This window comes from Cynocephalus volans, chromosome 7 (genome assembly GCF_027409185.1).
Source record: "Cynocephalus volans isolate mCynVol1 chromosome 7, mCynVol1.pri, whole genome shotgun sequence".
In the NCBI taxonomy this organism is placed as follows: domain Eukaryota; kingdom Metazoa; phylum Chordata; class Mammalia; order Dermoptera; family Cynocephalidae; genus Cynocephalus; species Cynocephalus volans.
Window position 1 is genome coordinate 12,733,833 of NC_084466.1, and position 20,574 is coordinate 12,754,406.

Genomic DNA, 20,574 nt, shown 5'->3' on the forward strand with positions numbered 1-20,574 from the left:
AAAGTGGTCATATTTGCCCCTTTTTCTAGACCAGAGATGGCAAACCAGCCCACAGGTCAGTCGGGCCAGGTGCCTGTTTTTGAATAGCCACAGCTTAGAATGGCTTTTGCATTTTTAAATGGCTGGGGGAAAGAAACTATTTAATGACATGTGAAAATTGTGTGAAATTCTTATTTCTGTGTCCATAAATGCAGTTTTACTGGAAAACAGCCACGCTCAGTCGTTTACATATCACCTGTGGCCAGCAGAGCGGAGCCCTGGTGGCAGCACACGCGGCCCCCCAAGTCCACGCTATTTCCTGCCGGGGCGCTACAGCGAGGGTCGCTCCCCCAGCGGGCATGGCCCAGGTCTTCGTCTACGGCACCCTGAAGAGAGGCCAGCCCAACCACAGCGTCCTGCTGGACGGCGAGCACGGCCACGCGGCCTTCCTGGGCCTCGCGCGCACGCTGGAGCGCTACCCGCTGGTCATTGCCGGCGAATACAACGTCCCGCGGCTGCTGAACCTGCCGGGCACGGGGCGCTACGTGCAGGGCGAGCTCTATGACGTGGACAAGCGGATGCTGCGCTTCCTGGACGCCTTTGAGGGCTGCCCCGACGAGTACCAGCGCACGCCGCTGAGTGTGCAGGTGCTGCAGGGTGACAGTGGCCCCCAGGAGGCCGTGGTGCAGTGCTTCGTGTACAGCACGGCCACCTACCCGCCCGAGTGGGCCCGCCTCCCGTGCCTCGACTGCTACGACTCCCAGGGCCCACACGGGCTGCGCTACCACCCCCGGGAGAGCCGCCGGTGAGGCCAGCGCAGCCCGAGGCCAAGGCCCCTCGGCTGTGTGCACTCGGCGGGCACCAACGCGGGACAGGGCCTCCCAACAAGTCCTTGTGAGCCTCAAAATGTGGAAAAAGAGCCAGTCTCTCTCTGTGGCAGCTGGTTTCACAAATAATTTTCGTATGCTGATAATGAGATTGTACCGTCAAGCCGTTCCAGCCCATGCTACTTTATTGCTTGCTGTTTAGAGAGCATCATGGGCTTGAATATATTGGATAAGAAAAATTTAGGATTTTAATTCTCCTAATGGCATTTAGAGAACTCACGTTATCATGCTTTTCTTTCTTTTTTTCTTTCTTATTTTTTTCCTTTCGTTTTGCTTTAATCTGAAGATAACATTTAAAATGAATATAAAGACTTTGTGTTGCAGCCAGGTTTCAGCAGCCCTACTGTGTTAATTCTGGCCTGTAGCCCCTAGAAAAATTTTTTTAACTAAAAGCAGAATTTAGATAGCTCAATATAATAAAAATTCTCAAGGAAAACATGCTGTATTTTGGAGTATACATAGCACCATTTTTCATAATTTTCAGAACAAGCTTACACAGAAACTATTAAAGATAATTATTTAAAATTAAACTAGACGTTTTGGGAAATAAAATATAAAAGTGTCAGTACTATCTTTGACCCTTTTTTTTTTGGCATAGTTATTTGGTAGAAGGTTCTTTTCATTCTAATCTAGCAAAATAATGAACACCCACTTGCTAGTAGACACAGCTGAGCACCCAGACTTCAAATGGAAGTTTCTCCAAGCCCAGATCTCAGCAGCCAGGCCGTCACTGCCTCCTGAAGGGAGCAGGATTTGGGGGTGGGCCTTTCAGAGAAGAACCAACACATTAGTAATTTGTTCTTCAGGCCTGACAGAAAGCTTAGCTTCCAAATACAAATAGCACTTAAAATAATTTTAGCAAGGCACGAAGTACCAATTACTACCCACCTCCATCTGATAATTTGTCAGTGTAGATTCAAACCGGCGCACGACTCTGCTTCTGCTTACCAGCAAAGTATGAAATGTATTCCAAGAATTTCAGAACCAAATGAACGCGCAGCTGCTGGTCCTTAGTAACCTTGTTCTCCGTTGGGAGATCTCACTTACTCTTCAACTTAATGGTAGACTGTGATCGCTAACTGCATCTGGCACAAAAACATGATCATTATTTTTAGCCTCTTTTCTTAATTGAAAACTCGCTTCACAAAAACACAAAAAGGCAAGGATGGATATCAGCTGACGGGCGGTGGCAGCCCCACCTACTACGGGTAAGGGCAGGCAGCCCGGGCACCCCATGGGCACCTGTGCATGCCCCGGCCTGTGGCAATGGGGAAGGGGCTTGGGCAACGTGCTTTTCCTCGGAAGAGGGCTGGCAGCGGCCCTGTCAGACAGCAGGCCTGACGGCCTCCTGAGGGGTCAACCGTCCAGCGCTACATACACCCAGAGCCACAGCGGGAAGGGGGTTCCAGAATCGTCAGCTGTACTATCTGGTCTTCAGCAAGTTATGAATAATCAGCAATAGGAGTGAGGTCGTCAGTTACAGAAGAAGTAACGTAATCACATTATAAAATGGCAGATGCTAATTCAATAGAATTGAAGGTAGAGAATTGGAATTTATATAAATTTTTTTAAAGGATCACAATGAAATGCTAGTATTTATAGTCTACTGGCACAGCCTGTAGGCTATGTGTACATTGTCTTCATTCAAAAAAAGGGCAAACTAATATTTAGACAAATGCTGGATTTTATTGATTTAATTTTGACACTAGGAATTCTCACAGCAGAAGTACAAATCATATGTACAAGTATTTATATCAATAAAAATTTCCATTGGTGATTTTTTGGCAGAATCTTGGTTTTGATTCTTATGTGGAATAAATATGATGATGTAAAACCTGCTGCACAGGAGTGTTCCTGTAACACGCTTGGATAAGTTGAGTGTGAAAGAATAATACAAATGGCTAATTAAATTGGGTGATGACTGAAAGGCTATAAATACTCATTCCAGTTCCACGAGCAGATCGCCTTCCCCAACTGTGTCTCCGGCTTTACAATGCATGGATTTCACCTTGAATTAAAAAAAAATGGGGGGGTAAGAGTAAGAATTATTAACTAGAACCAGGAGGGAGCAATCTGCTAATCCATTTCTGGAAATGAACACAGGGTCATAGGACTGGGAACACGGGTCTGAGCCCCTCCGTGCAGGCCCATCCAAGGGGACCCTGACAGACAGGGATGTCCCTGTAGAAGGCTGTGACTCATCCCCTTCCCCTCTCCTGTCTCTGTCCTCGTCAGGCCTGACTCCTGCCGGTGTGGGATGTGCTCTGGGCAATGTTCCTATGGTTTGGTGCCTGGCCCCAAGCGCTGGGCACACTCAGATCCCAACAGCACCTCATAAGCCTGAAGTGTTCATGCCAGATGAGCTCTGGGCACCCAGCCCTCTCACTCGCCCATGGTTTTAGGTTGTAGAAATATCCTCTGACAGTAGTATGTAGGTTAGTATTAAAAAAAAAAATTCTATGACAAAGCAGGCACTAACTAAAGAAGGACTCACTAGCCTGACCATCACCTGCCTTCTGCAGGGTAATGAAATCCTCAAAAGCCTTGTGGCTGTACGGGTGCCCTCTGTGGCACGGCACGGGAATGTGCAACTGTGCCTTCTCATTCTACCGATTTCTCCCAATTTTAATCAAGATTTGCTTTCCCACATTTGTATTCAGATTTTAAATTAGCAGGGGGTGGCAGGAGTTGGGAAGAGAGGGAAGAGACAGTCATCTGACTTCTTGGAGGTTCTTGCTTGGGCATGAAAATGCACAGTGGGTCAGAACTCACTGGCACGTGGGCAGCTGGCCAACGAGGTGCTGGTGACATGTGGGTCGGTACACTGGCCTGTGTCCCTGCAGTGCCACAGTGAGCAGGCTAAAAGGGCCTTTTCCTCTTTATCGCAAGCCCAGGGTTTTAGCAAATGATGTGAACCTACGCAATGGATACTTCAAAGGCCTTGCTTGGCAGATGCTATTTGGACTGAAGTTGCTGCTTTTTTATGATCCTGATGCCTCAGATGTTTGTATATGATGTATTTTTAATGATGCCACAATTACTGGAGGATCTGTTTCCATTGTGAACCTTTTGTCTGGGAGGAATAATCACCCTCCCAGGTAAGAACTGCCAGTCCCAGGCTCCTCCATGCTGGGGCTTCAAGACCACACCTGCTGTGCCCTGTTGGCTGGAATCAAGAGCCTTGGGGTGAGTAGAGAGACAGAACGGACAGGAAGGACTCCAGCTAATAGGGGTTGGGCCAAAGTACAGATTCACCAAGTGCCCATCACAGCCCTGAGAAACAGCTCCGGGCTGCTGATGGCGAGGGAGCAGCCAAGCCTCTCCTGGAAGAGCCAGACTCGGGGGAAATAAAGCACATGGTGGGTATGGCTCCCCACTCCTTCAGGGAACTAGGACCATGCTCGTTTCCGCATTAGCACCTCAGTCCAGCAACACAGGGCCTTTGGCGTGCATCTGACACACATTCTCAGTCCCCCACAACCAGGGCAAGTGCTCATCGGGGAAGGAAATTTTGTGAGGCTAGTACAGTGTAAATGTTAAATAATCCCAGTGAACAAAATATAACAATTTTTACATTAACAGAAACCAACATTTTCTTATTCATTTTTTTAAAAGTAATCAAATTTAGAAAGGATTCCTAAAAAAACTGCAAATCATGCCATTCTGCTCTCCCAAGCCCCTTGGAGACCGCGCAGCAGTCTGCACCCTGCTTGGGCCCCCAGCATGCACCTGGGCCTCTGCCCTCCTAGAGGGGCCAGGCAGGGCATCCCCTTTACCCTTTCTCTGAGAATAAATTTCATTGCCTTCTAGGGTGACAGACCACACGACAGACGGAGACTGTGTCCCTCTGACACAGGCTTGGTTGTGAACTGACAGGTGTCTTTGCACCCGATGTCCCCAAGGCGTGGCCACATACAGGACACGGCCAACCTCTGCTGCCATCTCCACCTCCAGTCACTCTCCACCACACAGACACTTCCAAACTAAAACAACCTTCAAAAAAGGATCATTCTCCTACCAGTGACATCTTTTTAGTTGCAGGAAGAATAATGAAATATGGCTAAGGACTTTTCTATTAGAGGAAAAAATACATTTAAAAAGTTTTACTCTTAAGAAAGTTCAATTCTAATACATCTTTCTCCTTTTTATCTTCCTAAGTCATGAAGTCCCACACATGTACATGAGGTTTCAGCTCCTCTTGATCTACAATTGAATTGTTCTTTTTGTGGCAAAGTTATCTTGAAGAGTTACATGAATTTTTGCAATCTGTAAAACTATTTCCTGCTGTGTCACCTAAGTCTCAGATAACTAACTGCCTCCAAGACAGATGTCAACATTAAAAATTAAAGACCCCTTAATTTGAAGACATTAACGTGATGAACAATTGTTCTTTGACTACCAGAACATAGCACAGACTCTTTTATGGATGGCCCGCTCCCCATGAGGTAGGGACACTCGATGCAGAGCGGGAAGAGCTCCCCAATCTCTGTGTCCTCCTCTGCAAAAAGGAGAGTTGGGAGAGCTCACCTCTGTGGCCCCTTTCAGGATCAACTGTCACGAGGCCAGCGTGGGCTGGCAGGAACTTGGGGACATACCTTGCCGGTTTTCCCAGCTGTCATACTGTTCTGCATTTTCATGGCTTCAATCACACAAATTTCCTGACCTTCTGCTACCTGGAAAATGGATAAAAAATGGACAAATTTTAAAAGCATTCTAATTGTATTTGCAATAACGCTCAAGAGTGAAGCCATTAAGAATTTCTTTGTCAAATATGCTGAAATTTTTACCTAAACAGAAAAAGAAGCAACCACTTCCGATGCTTCCTATTCCAAGTTCATCTTTAGGGGACAGCAGAGAAAGGCCATTCCCTCTATGATCAAGTCATCACTAGAAAAAAAATCCCTGATATTGGAGGACCAGGGATGCTGGTTGTGCCCACCCTCCACCCCGGGGTCTCTGAGTCTGGCTTTGCTAACAAAGGTGCTGCAAAATTGGGAAGTTTTCCATTTATCTGAAATGTCCAGAATAGGCAAATCTCTACAGACAGTAAGATTGTGGTTGCTTGGGGCTGGGCGGGCATGACTGCTGATGGGTACAGGGTTTCTTCTTGGGCTGATATAAATGTCCCAAAATAGACTGATCATGGCTCGACTCTGTGAATAGAGTAAAACTACTGAATTATACACTATAAAGGGGTAAATAGTATTATATGGGAATTATATCTCAGTAAAGCTGTTACCAAAAAGATGGACCATTCCTGCCTATAGTGCTGGGGAGCTGGGAACAACTGCTTAGCATCGGGTCATGAGGACCACCATCCCATTCCCTGCAAGACACACCAGGTACTGACAACAAGACAGCTCCCAGAAAGCGCCTTCCTATTCAGGGATTGGTTTCTAGAGCTACACCCCCTGTCTGCGAGCAGACCGGCAGCTCCCACAGGCACTCACTCCAGCTTCATGTTTTGAAGGTCCTCTTACTATGGAGGAAATCCAGGCTGAGCCAGGTATAAACCTGCTGGGGTTAAACGTGAGGCTTCCATCCAGGAATCAGCTGTGACTAAAAGCCACTCTATTCACATTTCTCTGCCTTGATGGGTAAGCATCAAGGAGCTTGGCCAGATTTTTCTCTTTCCTTTGTGAAAAGGGGCCTCCCAGTTTTTGAATCTGGAGAGTCCAGTTTCCTCAGGCAACGGCTCCATGGGGTGTGGGTGGGCATCCCGGTATGGGGCCCCAGACACCCACACCAATGCAGCCAAGCTTGTCCAATGCCGCAGAAGTGTCTGAAGAATGTTCCTTCCTGAAATCCCCAGATGATCTCCAAGTCCCCCTGGCAGCCTCCCGTGTGGCGCAAGCTGTCTTGCTGGCAATCCGAGTGCCGGAGCCCTGTGTATTCTTTCCTCTGCTGTTCAGGTGGTGGGCTGTTTTTTCCTGGCACAGAAATACAGGAAAAGAGGGGATGCCAGACTTCGGTGCTGGCACGGAGGAGAGACACTGTGTTTGCTGCAGAGCAGGGCTCTGAAGCACTGAGCTCACTGCCCATCTTGATTTGCTGTCACCTGGCATCTGCATTCCAGGGAGAGCAAAGAATCAACTCGCCAGGGCTGCTCTTCAAAATGCTGTGGGGCGGGAGCGGGGCAGTGCAGGAACAGTGCAGACTCCCCAGTCAAGTGGCAGAACAATGACTCCCTCTAGTCTTCGTCTGAGAGCCTTTTCTCTCTTCAAAGGAAGGCAGGCACCAAGAAAGACAGGAGAAGGATGAAGTCCACAGAAGTGGCAGCTGCCATCCTGATCCACATGGCAAACCTTATTGGGCCCAGTCCATAGCCTTGTAGGCAGAAGCTGAGGGTCCAGGAGCGGGACTCACTGAAACAGACCCTGACCCAGGTACTGGGCACTCAGGCAACAGGGCCTGGTGGTGTTCTGGAAAACGGATCTGAAGTCACCAGAACATAATGGAAATTCCACCCCCAAATTAGGAGTCAACTCTCCGCTTCGGGGCTCTGGTCACTGCTCCCTGCACAGATGGACGGTGCCCGCTATGGGTGACCGTGTGCTGGCCTCCCACCCCCATCCACAGGCTTCTCTGGGGGGCCAACCTCGCCCCTCTACCCGTCCTAGTGCCCCACCCCCGCCGCTCACCCTCTTTCGTCCCACTGCCAGAATCTGCTGGCCAGAAAGACAGCCCCTGCTCCCTCTTTATATCAGTCTTCAAGAAAGTGAATTCACAGTTAAATGGCAAATCTGAAGAAATGAAGCCCGGAGGTTTCCAACGGTCACACACAGGGGCAGAGGCCAACGTGATGATGACACCCATAGGAAGCGCGCTGAAGGCCACTGGCCAGGCCACGGCTCTGCACCAGGCCCTGCTAGAGGCTGGGGCAGCAGGAAAGGGACAAAGAGGTGTGGCTCTGCTGCTGCAGCCCCGACCATCCCTCCTGCTGCCTCTGTGCGCTGGGAACGTGGGCAACACGCAAAGAGGTGGCGTACAGGTGACTGCAAGCGCTAGGTCCCCACTCATCAATTAGAAAAACAAAACCTCTGACTTAGCCAGGAAGACTGGGAGAAATGGAAAGTCCACAGTTAAGAGTCCCTGCTTCTGACTGTGAGGCTGGCAATTTGATTGACAGGAAAATAGAGGTCAGCGGATCCAAAGTGATCCCATCCTCTGCCCGACCCGTGGCCCAGCACTGAGTCGCAGATCGGATCCTGGCCGCTCGGGTGGCCTCTCCTGCCCGCCTCCGCTCCCTCGTTCCTCTCGCTGTGTCTCCAGCCTGCCTAGAGGATCTCACTGCAAACGGAAACCTAAGTAATCCATTTCCTCCTCTCTGTTCACTTGGAGCGGTCTGTTTTGTAGACTGTGTTCACTTACTCATCCCTAAGACACAGCCCTTACACACTGCCTGGATACCCTACAAAACTGTGAGACACGTCTTGTCTAACAGGACCATGTCACACACACACGCAGGCACACAAACACACATGTATTCACACAGCGCTTCATCTAATTTCAACTTATTTCATCCCTCAAAAATCAAGTTGAAAAACCAAATATGGCACCAACCGTGTGCCAGAGAACGCAGTGGAAACACAGACAGGACCTGCCCTGGTCTCTGGGAGGTGGCTGTCACCCAAGGTGTGCTCCATGGACCTGGTCAGCCCCAAGCCAGGCTCCCAGGCCACACTCTCTCCTCTGGTACTGGAGCCCCGCTGCCCTGCAGTGCCTGCTCCCATGGGACATTTCGCCCACCCTGGAGCATGCAAGGGAGCTGGGCAGTGGGCCCAGCAGAGGCACCACGGTCGGCATGTCCCCGAGGGCTCAGGAAGCCGGGGCATTAATTGGGTGCAGAGAGGCGCTCACAGTCTGCTTCCACCAGGCAGCTCACATGTGAGGGCCCCGCTCCTGCAGGACTGTGTGCGCACGCTTCTCTAACACTTTTGTGAATCATCTGATAAAAACTTAATGATTGTGACAGGATGTCTCCAGTGTTGGGCTTACAAAATGGTCACAAGCCTCGCAAGTCTCTTTGATAAACCTAGTGGGCCTGATGTATTTCTCCGCTCCCTGTCTAATTGGTGTAAAGTTGGTAGGCCTGAGTCCTGTATCCTTCATCCGGCTTATTGCGTCCTCTCCTTTGACACGGGGTCAGGGTTCACATTCGTATCTGATTATCAGAGCGGCACTCATTAAGCGGGAGCCGGCCTTGTCCCAAAATGAGTAAGCTTGAGAGAAAACTCGGCCCATTTACTCAGCAGATTTTCGCATGTTTAGGGGGCCTGAATGTCACCCAGCATTGCCGTGTGCTGAAGAGTTTCAGACATCTCCAGCTGATGATTAATTGTGAGTGATGGGAAATAAAATCCAGTAAAGCCAGCTGCTTGCCATGGTCGGCAAAATGACTCTAATGGATATAGGCTGCCAATTTTCCAGTGTTACTGGCAAGTCTTCCAAGTGTAATTAAGGGAAGTTATAAATGATATGGAAATCTATCAAGTTCCATTTATTTTCAGAGGACTCCTTCCCTAGAGACTTTTACCTTCAAGCTTATAGGATTGCTTTGTTGTGCTAATGATTTAAACCACTTCTTATTTCTGATTAAAGCCCCCAATATCCTCCCACCAAGTTCTCTTCACTCTTTCTACAAACATTAAAAGACACAGAACCTTCTTCCACACGTGCCCCTCTCAGAAAACATGCAAGGACTGTGACATTTTTGGCAACGTGTATCGCTCCAACTGCACACTGCTATGGCCACAAAGAAAGCTCAGAGAAAGTGCAGGAAGAAACAGAGAAGAGAAGGTGGGGGAGGGAAAGACCACCAAACACAAAAAGGCGCCCCAGTAGTACAGACTTGAAAGCTGTGCTCAATACCAGATATTCATCAGAAGGTGTAGCTCACTAATGTTATTTGACTTGGAATAAAAGCATGAAAATGATGGCAAAGGCCTAAAATTGGAGATGTAAAGGATGACTGCACAGTATTCCATTTCTCAATTTCATCCTTCAGAGCCACAAAATGGGGGTGATACAGTGACTGGATGAGATTTACAGTAACAGCTGTGCTCTTCCCACACAAGGGAGGCCCTTCTAATGGGCTGAGGTCTGTTTTGAACAGACGGGGAGTAACAAAACAAGGTTCCCTATTAAGAGTGTGCAGTCATATTTCTGATAAAGAAAATGATTGTGGGAGTCAGGTTTCCTTTAAGAAGACAGACCCTACCCTCCTTTGTCATCCAAACCCAGGACTGTTTTCAAGGTGTTACCGTTTAAATATAGGAAAGAGGATATAAATGGTACAGAGCTTCCCCCCTTGTAAGCCCACTCTCTAGCAACTGTAAAGAATGCAGAGGAAACTGTGCCAGTGGCATATGGCTTTCTACTGTGCTAAACATTCATACAAAAGACAGGTTCATCAGTCATTGGAGTATCTGGATAAAAAATTAGCTCCTGATGGATGGTATTTTGAGCTTACCTGCTGCTAGTACATTACCAGAGAAACACAGGTTTTGAAACCCACATGACATTAGAAACTGCAGACCATGAAAGACGACACGTGCAGGAGCACATAATGTATGCCAGATTATACAAAATAATAAATAAGCTATTTAAACCCTCTGCCTAAAATTGGGCCCGCTGCAAGGAACCCTGGGTCACTTCTACACAGGCCAATTAATGCACAGCATCTGCTGTATAGAAGCGGGGCATGAAGCACTTCCGAATGATTTCGGCAATTAAAAGAAAACTGTTTCCTGCCTGTTCAGACAGCAACTGTTTCAATGCAAGAGTGAGCACCAAATCACTGTGTGCAGCTGAAAAATTAAGTCCCCTTTTTGGGGAAACGGGGTGGGTGGGAGGAAGAATTTTTATGGAAAAAGGAGCCTTCTTTTGTTGTCCTACATTCTGTGTTTTTCTGCCAAATTAGACAGAAGGCTCGGAGGGCTTACCGGCCCGCTGTGGTCTCCCCTTCTGCTGCACTGGGCCACCCGAAAAACACGGATCAATATCAACCCTGCTGACTATTCCACAAAAGTGAAAATCCTTCAATTACATTTTTAAAGGCTGTTCTACTTAGAACACAGGTGCCTGAGTGCAGTGCATTTTAAGGCCCTTAGATCTGAAGAAAGGCGCAGTTAACAGCTACAAGGAAAAAGGCATCTCAGATTTGGTTAAAAGGCACTACTGGAATCTGATTATAATAACTTCCTCTTTCTGAGTCAGTAAGATAGGCTGGTAAATATCCCCTGATATTTCTTGAAGAAGAAATGTGTATTCACGTCCCAACATCTCCATGTAAAGCGAGAGGGAGAAGAGACCACAGGAGACTGTGCAGTATTTAAGCAAGGATGGAACCATCTTCGAATTACAAGAAAGACAGAGCAGACAGCAGAAATGCCGCCAGACCCTTATCTTCAGTGCAGGGCCTCCTGTAACGGGTGTGTGCACAAGCAGACTCACTCTGAAGGGCACGTGGAAGAAGAGGCCACATGTTTAGCCACAGCAGCTGGCTCCAGGGGACTCAGGTATGCAAGTCTATCTGCCTGGTGCTCCCTCGTCTCTCGATGGCACTCACTGGAACTGTGCAGTGAGAACTGAGAGGCTCAGAGAAAGAATACATAGTTGTGGCCAATATCAAACAAGTCCAGTTTTTCTTAAAATTCCTTAAAATGAAGAACAATATTACTCCCTACTGCCCTCTAAGTTAGCTCAAAACCAGAGCCAAAGACTATCGTTACAAAGAGAACTAATTAAAATAGATGTCATTTACAATATCTTTAAGAAATCAGTCTGGATTCTCTACCTTTGTGCAGTATGCTATTTTAAAAGACTCAGTGAAATTGTTATTTTTTAAATTTATTTTTATTTTTAATTTTTTTAGCAAAAGAATGAGAAAAGATATTTTGAATTCTGATAAGGTGGAAATGTTTAAAATACAGATAAGATATCCTACCTTCCCAAAAAATAAAATCAAATGCCAAGCTTATAGAAGACTGTCCTATAATATTTGATTTATAAATTGATCTATAAAAAATATTTTTATTTTATAATGATAATTCTCATTAAGTTAAATTGTAAAAATTCCCTAACTGTTAACTCCAACAAAAACTAATCCTAAAATTTAAAAATAGATGTTACCTGGAAAAGATTAAAATGCCAAATTCAGGAGAATCATTACCTCTGATGAAGACAAGACAGGAGTTAGATTGGGGACATGGCAAATTCATGGTATATGTATTGTTTAATTGTTAAGAAAGATCTGAAACAAATATGATAAAGGTCAACAGAAAGCATATGAGTACTTGTTAGATTATTCTCTATAGCTTCCTGTATATTTGTAGTATTTCACAATTTAAGGTTTTGAGGGCTGGCCAGTTAGCTCAGTTGGTAAGAGCACGGTGTTGGTAACACCAAGGTCAAGGGTTCAGATCCCCTTACCGGCCAGCCACCCAAAAAAAAGTTTGAAGAATGTTAATGAGTGCATGAATCTGTGGATACATGCTGTGGAATACAATCTGAGGTTTTGATGAACAACTGGCATTGTGTCAAATGAACTTCTGGAGTAACCACCGCTATAAAATATGTAAATTTAATTACTGAAATTATTTTATGACTGCAAATCAAGGTATCCAGAAACTAGAAAATTTATCAAAAAGCCAGGCTAGCTCCTCTAACAGGGAAAGATGCAGTTTCATGGACTGGCCAGTTAGTTCAGTGGTTAGGGCACAGACTTCATGAACACCATGGTCATGGGTTTGGATCCCGAATCCCGTACCTGCCAGCCACCAGAAAAAAAAAAAAAAAAAAAAAAAATACAATTCCTGACACTGGGCTGCATGAGGCACCAAAGGGCAATGCCCCCTGCTCCCCCCAACACACACACATGGGGGGCCCAATCCAACCCTTCTCATCTGGAAAACCTAAGAGCTAAGGAGTTTTCAAATCCTGTTTCTTCAAGAAATGAAAAATAAAGATCTCTCACCAAGTTTATTTGCCATTTCCCCAAGATGAGTTCTAAACTCAATTTCCCGAGGTTTGGTCACAAAGGGCAGGAGTGAATGTCATGACCTACAGTGGGTGCCCCAGTCTTGTGGTCCCTGGCCACCCACCTGCTGGGAGCCCTCCCCTGAAGAGCATGTACAAGCAAGGAGGGTGACTTCTGGGTGCTGCTGCTGTTAATGATTACCAACGGAATGTTTTCATGGGTGCACTGAAGAGTACACCATTTTTTTGGCCTAAGGCATCATTCAGGAGAGCAACAATTCCAAATACCCATTGCCCTTCTGCAAAAGGTCAGTTCCATTACAAAGTGGATCTTCCTCATCTTGGCCCCACAAAAGTACCCAAAGTCTGTCTTACTAATATTGAACAGGCTAAGTGGCAAGAAAAAGCAGCAACAGGTACTTAATATCAATCTACTATTTTACCTGGTTTTACAAACCAGTAAGTCACGAACTAATAATTAAGAAAGAAAGAGTACACAGCCTGCTTCTGGTTTGTGTCTTCCTTGATTTTTTGTTGTATTAAAGAGGAGGAATATTTTTTATGTGAATCTGAGCTGACTACAGAATCCAAACATAACTTGAAAGAATCTTAACTAAATGCAATGTTAAAGCGTCTCCTTGGGCTGGCTCTTTTTTATTACTTTTTTGTTTTGTTTCTGATATCAAAAGCCTAACAAAAGCAAATGTGCTCATAATGACTTTATTTTATCCTTCAAAGTCAAAATGAAAACCATACAATTAATTCAGAAGCTGTAAGTCTAACGTTAACATGCAGAAAAAATGTATTCCACCATTACTCTGAAAGCATAGTACTCTTAATATTTTTGTTCAAGAATATCATAAAGATAGAAGTTTAGAAAATTAAAACAAGTCATAAAAAATGCTAACTTTGATAAATGAAGTGTTCCCAGTTTATGAGAGTACTATATACATGGAAAAATAATTTCCAAACAATTGAAAATCAGTCATTGCAAAAACAACTTCAGAAAGCATATAAAAAAGGGCATATGAAAAGGCATACAAAGATCATTCTATCAATTGTTTTCTGAATTAAATTTTGATTCTTGACTTTAATAATCCACTCCTACTTTGTTTCTTATTGGTTTGTTTGCTTATACACATTTTACTGTTAATTAACAAACATCCATGCCCTCTCTACATGTTCAAAATAACTATTATACAATCATTTAAAAAATGATTTTACTGCCACATTTAATGTTAAATAGTATATTACAGACATTTAAAAAGTATTAGGGGCTGGCCAGTTAGCTCAGTTGGTTACAGCATGGTGCTGATAACCCCAGGTCCAGGGTTCAATTCCTGTACTGGCCAGCTGCAAAAAAATGAAAAATAAAAAGTATTAGGAACTTTTGCTGTGTGAACCATCAAAAAGCACTTAGAGTAAATACAACTTCTGTGTTCAAGGAAAGGAAAATATTTCAAATCAATCCTTTCTCAGACATTTATACCAAGCTCTCAAACTTATTACTTCCTAAACGGCCACCCCAAATCTTCCTGAGGTTTGTAAACTCGGTTCAAGGCCCGCCCGTGTGGTTGTTTTCAGGTCCTTGTTTCCTTGAAAATACACAGAGATGATTGATTCCTTTATCTTTCTACTGATAAAAGTGGAACCTCGCTCAGCTATTGTTATTGCTGAGAAAAACACAATAAGCCCTGAAGCATTAAAATAAGTTAAAACCGCAAACTTACAAGTTACAAGTAGTATTTTCTTATAATGGGCCTCAAGTAAGTGCTGGCCTTTGGTCAAGGAAAGTTTCTTGTGCTTTAATTACACAAGGCAGAATTTAACTATAGAAGCTGTGATAAAAGCCGACAAACACCCTGCATTTGGTTTCGGTATTGGCAGTTTGGGACGTTTTTCACAGATAGTAATTCAAGAGAAAACACTGTTTTATCAAAACACAATGGTACAGAATATGAAAGGAAAATATGCAAGGACCAAAAGAGAGGAATAAAAGCAAGCATCTGCTCCAACAGCCCAGCCCAGGCACACGCGTGCAAACAGCATTAACAAGGAAGATGAAGGTCCCAGGATTCTGAGCAATTCACTAGGCGTCTCCCCATGTACTCTGACTTTAAAGGAACACATAAAATACAAGCCCCAGTGCTCTACTGTAACATATTTATAACAGTTAGTTCTCAAATTAAACCGTTCTGAGTACCCACATTTAATTAGTAGTGGGTGTTTTCAATATTTGAGCTACTCTGATGGACCATGGACTAATATCACATTGTTCCCCTTTACTAAACGCTTTGCTTTCCCACATTAAATTATTAACCAGGAAATGGAAAGTATGAAGGCTAAATCTATTTGGTATGTGGCAGAGCTGGACTAGGAGGCAGCAGTTGTGCAGAAACAAGAAGGCTGCCTTGACCTGGCTGTGGGGGTGCCCACTTACCAGCCTCTCAGCAGCACAGTGAGGGGAGTGGGGCAAAAGTGGCCAGGACTGTGGTCCCAACCCTCCCGTCCCACCACTCCCGAGGCAGCAGCTGCCCCCCTCCCCTGCCCTGCACCCATCTGCTCAGGGTTGGACTCAGGTGTTAAAAAAGTAAGGATTTAAGGTAAACTCTTAAAATACACACACACACACACACACACACACACACACACACACACACACACACACACACACACACACACACACACACACACACACACACACAGTGGTGATTTTATAATTAAAGCTACACAGGACTGACAAGCTCAGGCTGGCAGTACACAGTCTATACGGCTTCTAGGAAACTTAAGAAGGAAAATTAAATAATGAAAAAAACTCCTCACATTACTTCTCAATCTAAACATCAAGAAGTCACTAGAAGATTCTACTGGCTGCTCTGATAATGTAGTGGGTAAGCATGTGTTTCTTAATGTCCAGACCAAGGAGCTACCCTCTATGATCCAAACCCTGTGGAACGAAGATACGTAAGGCCAACCCCTTCCCTGTACTCAACACACACACATATAATTTTTATGTATCGCACCTCCCAAATCCTTAAATTGGGGTGTTAGACAATCATAACGAGTGTTTTCTTCCAGGAAGATCAGTGCTTTTAAAGTAAACGTAACATTTCATAGCTACTTAGCTTCTTTTTGCTTTTGTAGAAAAGCTGGTAGTTCTATCTCTATATCATCAGGTGAAGCAACCGTTGTCAGTTTTCCAACTTCACATATCAATTTCAGGCTTAATCATTTAAATAACTGAAACTGATCATTTTTTCTTAATATTCATTTATTGTAAATACTTTTCTGGAAGCCAATGCCAACTGCATGAATTTTTCACAATAGTAACAGAATATTTTATTATTAATAAATAAATTGGGAGGCAGTTTTAATATAATCTTTACAGGAAAATAAGTGAACCCCAATGACTTAACTGAGGCACAAAATGGAATCACCATATCATTCATGAAAGACTATCATGTTTGGCTGCTATTTTCCTGCACATAAATAAAAACACAAGTACGTAAGTGCCCCTAGAAACCTTCTGGTTGCATCTTAAATTATTTTCTTTTCACTTTTTCTGCTAATCAGTTAGACATTTCTATCAATGCTCTAAAAAAACACACAGGCATAGTACCATTTCATCCATAGCAAGTTATCTTCAGATTGAACATGTTAGGAAATGTTAATATAGCTTTGATTTGTGCTTTAATGTAACAAGGTTAAGATGAAAAACTTCAAACTGTGATCCTAAATTTTATTTACTAAGTTACAGGACTGGTCTGGTAATCTGTACAGTTACACATTATGGAATTAACCTTTCCTTAACTCTCCTTCCCCATTAGACATTTATTCCAGAAATCATGCAAGAAGTTCCCCCAATGGAGGATTATTTCCTGGCACGAGGAGTGCTGGAGAATAAAGAGCAATTTTAAGTAAATGCTTCTGGAAACACTGAATTTACAAAATAACAGGATGAATCTGGCTTTATTTCTGTTCCGGGCCCAGGACATTTGGGATGGGAGGCGCTCAGAGGTATTGTCACTAGCCAAGTACAAATGTGAAACAGGTAGACAAAGAATGCATGAAATCTATTTTGCTGTTTTGTGGGGGTCATGAGAGTCAAGAAAGAACTGCAAAGACTGTTGTCATGCTGTTAGCCATCGTTCAGGAAAGGGAAGTCGGAGACCAGCATGTCCCACAGAGACAGACACGGCCCTTACCACGTCTCCTGGCTTGACAGAGACGGCCACCACCACTCCAGGCATCGGGGAACGCAGAATGCTGCTTGTGTCCTCAGCCACTTTTTCCAACATAAATTTGTTCAATTCTGCAGCAAGTTTGGTTAAGATATGTACTTTGTACTTAAGGGAAAACAAAACAAAAACAAATTACTTTTTCCTCAAAAGTAGACTTCATTCAAAATCAGTTTTTAGCTTTTAAACTGAAGTTATGATAACATCCTTAAAGTCAAATGGTTTTTAATTATGGTACACAACATCAAAATAAAATAGCTTGTTTCTGGCATTTATTGTGTACCAGCTATTTAAGAAATTTCTCAAAATAAGAACTACTCCAGTTATTAATTAGTAATAAATAATTATTATCCTGTATTCTTAAGAAAAGCATCTCAAAACTTTATAAAGAACAGCGAGAATTTTACTTGTATTCCCTTCCTGCTTGCAAACTTATCCCAATGAAAACAAGTCCCCAGAGCTGGGTCAGCCACGGGGATAAAGGCGGTGACACTGTGAATGCAAGCCAGCAGATGGCAGCAGACTTCTGTCGCAAACTCCCCACAACCCCCCTGAGAGCTGCTGCTCTGTGTATCAATAAGTTAAGACAAAGGGTTTCAGTGCTCATTTTGGACAAAACAATATTTTAAATTCAAATCTTTTTCAGTGACAAAAAATGTTATATTCATGATTGAAAAAGTCAGCTTTTCTTTTTAGGCACAGCATTACGTAGTCCTTCCGATGTAACAGGACTGTCAGGACAAAGATAAAATATAACAAGAGTACCTTCTTCACTGAGAGACAATAACCCCAAGATTTTAAAAACATTGAGAGAAAACGATACGCACAGCCAAGTATTTTCATGACACCTTTTGCAGGTGGCTCTCAAACGGCCAGGGGCACCTTAAAGGCAGTTCAGGCAAACATCATGTCTAATAAAGAACATTCCCTCCCCACAGGAAAAATCCTAGATCTCTGTGAATAAATATATGAGCCACAGTTTGGTCCATCCAAACAGAAACAAGATAAAATGATTTGAGGAAATGTTACTCAGTGAAACTGGAGCTACCACCTGAAGATTTCTGGATTCCTACCAGATCAAATTTCTATTGAGTAAGACAGAAGCGGCATCGAGGCAGCACCATTTTGTTTTAAAAGGCTGCTGTAACTCAAAGCCTCCTGTGGGCATCATGATGGCAGCGATGCAAAAACAAAACAGAATTCACCCTTTGATTGTGTATAGGAACGGCGGAAGTCCACAAGTGTGTTCTTTCCAGGACCTGTTTAAAAGGGTTGGGGGAAGGACCCCAATGAAGAGCTTTGATGGCCTAAGTTCCAAGTAGATTTCTGACACCAAGACAGGTTGAATAATAACATCTTTTGCATGTTTCTTTACTCCCGAGTGTGTGTTTTGCAATCAAGACATACAAGTGTCTGCCAGTTTCTGAAGGATATGATCCTTAAGTGAAATTACAGTGCAAATAAAAGCTTTTTGCTCCTATTAAAATTCATCTGAGTCATAAGTGGCAAGGGAAAAAAGCAAGGAGAGTGCATACTGCTGTCAGTCTAATAAACATTCCGGGCAGAGGGACTACTTATCAACAATAAACCGTACCTCAAAGTCCTTCATTAAATCTATGGGGGTGGGGGAGATGGAGGGACAGGGGAGAATATAATTGGACCAAATTGCACAGTTTGGGTATCTATGCTCTCTGTCTGCCTTGGAAAAGAAAACCCAACATCACTAGAGGAAACAGAGTCAACAAAAAAGTTACTTTTATAGCTGGCATCACAATGGGATGCTGCTTCTATGTGATTGATCAACACTGTGCTTAGTTGTTTAGTTTTCAGGGTAGCTTACAGATCTTTTTTTTTTTTTTTTTTTTTCTTGTTTTTTCGCACAAAACGTGAACTCTAAATTCAGGGAAAGTATCTTTACATATTTCGGAGTATATGATATACCACATATTTCACCAAAGTGGATACACCAAAAAACAAATTTTAGCTACATAGCAAATATGCCTTAATATAAATAAAGTGCTAAGTTTGTACTTAGTTCCATTTCTCCCCAGAAATTACAAGATCCTGACTAAAACTGGATCCTTTTACTATTTTTATAATTTTCATATCTTTTGGATTCCTTTCTCTGTAGGACTCCTGCTTTGCTTGGAAAGAGATGTAAAAGAGTCACAAAACTCAATGCCTTTAGATGCAGTCTTTGTTATTGATGAGATGTTCCTTTTCCTTTTGTATTTGTTTATTGTTCTTAAATCTGTTTGGGGGATAAGTGGCTTATTGTAATCACAAGTAAAAAATAACAACGGAGTAAACTCCTCAGGAGAGGCCTTGTTGCAAATAGTTGGCTTAGGAATGACCTTTCTGAATATAAAAAGAGGACGCACAGAGAAGGTTCTCTTTTTAAGATTACCTTTGATGTTGTCCCGACCCATGAGTGTACCCACACAACACGCCTTCTTAAAACAACCTCCTGGCTCACCCGTGTGTGGTGCGTGGGGGCGCGTGCCGGGATGGGGCCCGAGCGGGGTGCAGCATATGGGCCCATCAGAATGAATGGCCTGGTGAGAACCGTAAAATCTTTTTCATGCCCCAGAAACAGTCATTTAAAAATGCACACCAGCACTTTCTGAGCTTATGATGAAAACTGCTATTTATTGGTTTCTCTGGATTCTTCAGGGACACAGAGCAGCCAACTAGCTGAGAGATCTCAGGAAAGTCCCCCTACAAAGACTATAGGGTACAAGTTTGATTTTATGACAGGCATTTAAATATTCCTCATGGGTTGTGCAAAACTTCCCTGGAGTGTTCTGGTTTTAATTTTGTTGTTGTTGTTGTTTTCAAGCAAAGTTGATGTTTTCAGGATGGGAATCCAAGACTTCAAAGGCTAGTTGACAGGACGGAGAAGTGGGATGCAGAGGTTTTCATCCTGCTGGGGTCAGGAGAATCCTGAGGGAGGAGGAGTGCTCGTCGGCGGAGCTGGGCAGCGCTGCAGCCGGAAGTTGATTGGCTGCAGGTTCATCAGCAGATGGAACTTCACTCTGCTGGCTTTAGGTAGGTGCCCTCCAAACCACAGCCAAATTAATAAACACTTCTTGAAAAACACCTCAGAACAGGGAACAGGTGCTCTCTGGGCTTGGCCTATTTGGGATCCTCAATCCATACATGAAGATAAATGGGAGGGAATAATAATGGTAAAGTGACCCCAGCTCCAGGTCTCTAAGCAAATTAATTTTATAGCATCTACCATGTGAAACCATGTCTAACAAGAAAATTTCCCCCAAAAGCTTAAAAGAAAGAAAGAAAAGGAATCATAGTAGACATGGAAGGATCAGGAAGAAAACCACAAGAGATGGACAATTAAAATGAACTCAATAGGATTGTTTTTTAGATTAACACACAGCTCTTACATGGCACCTGACAAAAGGGAGACGGCTGAGGGGAGAGTGCAGTTGTTGTTGGGGGAGAAGGCACAGTCAGTCACAGTTTGGGAGGGA

General features: G+C 43.9%; 2 protein-coding genes and 1 non-coding gene across 7 annotated transcripts in view; 2 read left to right on the forward strand and 1 right to left on the reverse strand.

Moving 5' to 3' along the window:
• Positions 1-324: 324 nt before the first annotated feature.
• GGACT (gamma-glutamylamine cyclotransferase) lies at positions 325-788 on the forward strand. Its single transcript, XM_063101513.1, has one exon. The coding sequence runs from the start codon at positions 339-341 to the stop codon at positions 786-788; it is 450 nt and encodes a 149-aa protein (XP_062957583.1). The 5' UTR covers positions 325-338.
• Positions 789-2,549: 1,761 nt separating this feature from the next.
• PCCA (propionyl-CoA carboxylase subunit alpha) overlaps positions 2,550-20,574 on the reverse strand; it is a 411,013-nt gene continuing 392,988 nt past the window's right edge. For 3 of the 5 annotated variants that reach the window (XM_063101797.1, XM_063101796.1, XM_063101795.1), the window contains 3 exons: positions 17,051-17,191; positions 5,462-5,539; positions 2,550-2,874 (listed from right to left, as the gene is read on the reverse strand). In XM_063101797.1, the coding sequence (XP_062957867.1) occupies positions 2,806-2,874; positions 5,462-5,539; positions 17,051-17,191 (288 nt within the window). In that variant the 3' untranslated portion in view covers positions 2,550-2,805. The remainder of the gene's footprint in view (positions 2,875-5,461; positions 5,540-17,050; positions 17,192-20,574) is intronic. The other 2 variants (XM_063101799.1, XM_063101798.1) reach the window with 1 other exon arrangement.
• TRNAT-GGU (transfer RNA threonine (anticodon GGU)) lies at positions 12,231-12,305 on the forward strand. Its single transcript has one exon. It is a non-coding gene; the product is annotated as a tRNA-Thr (tRNA).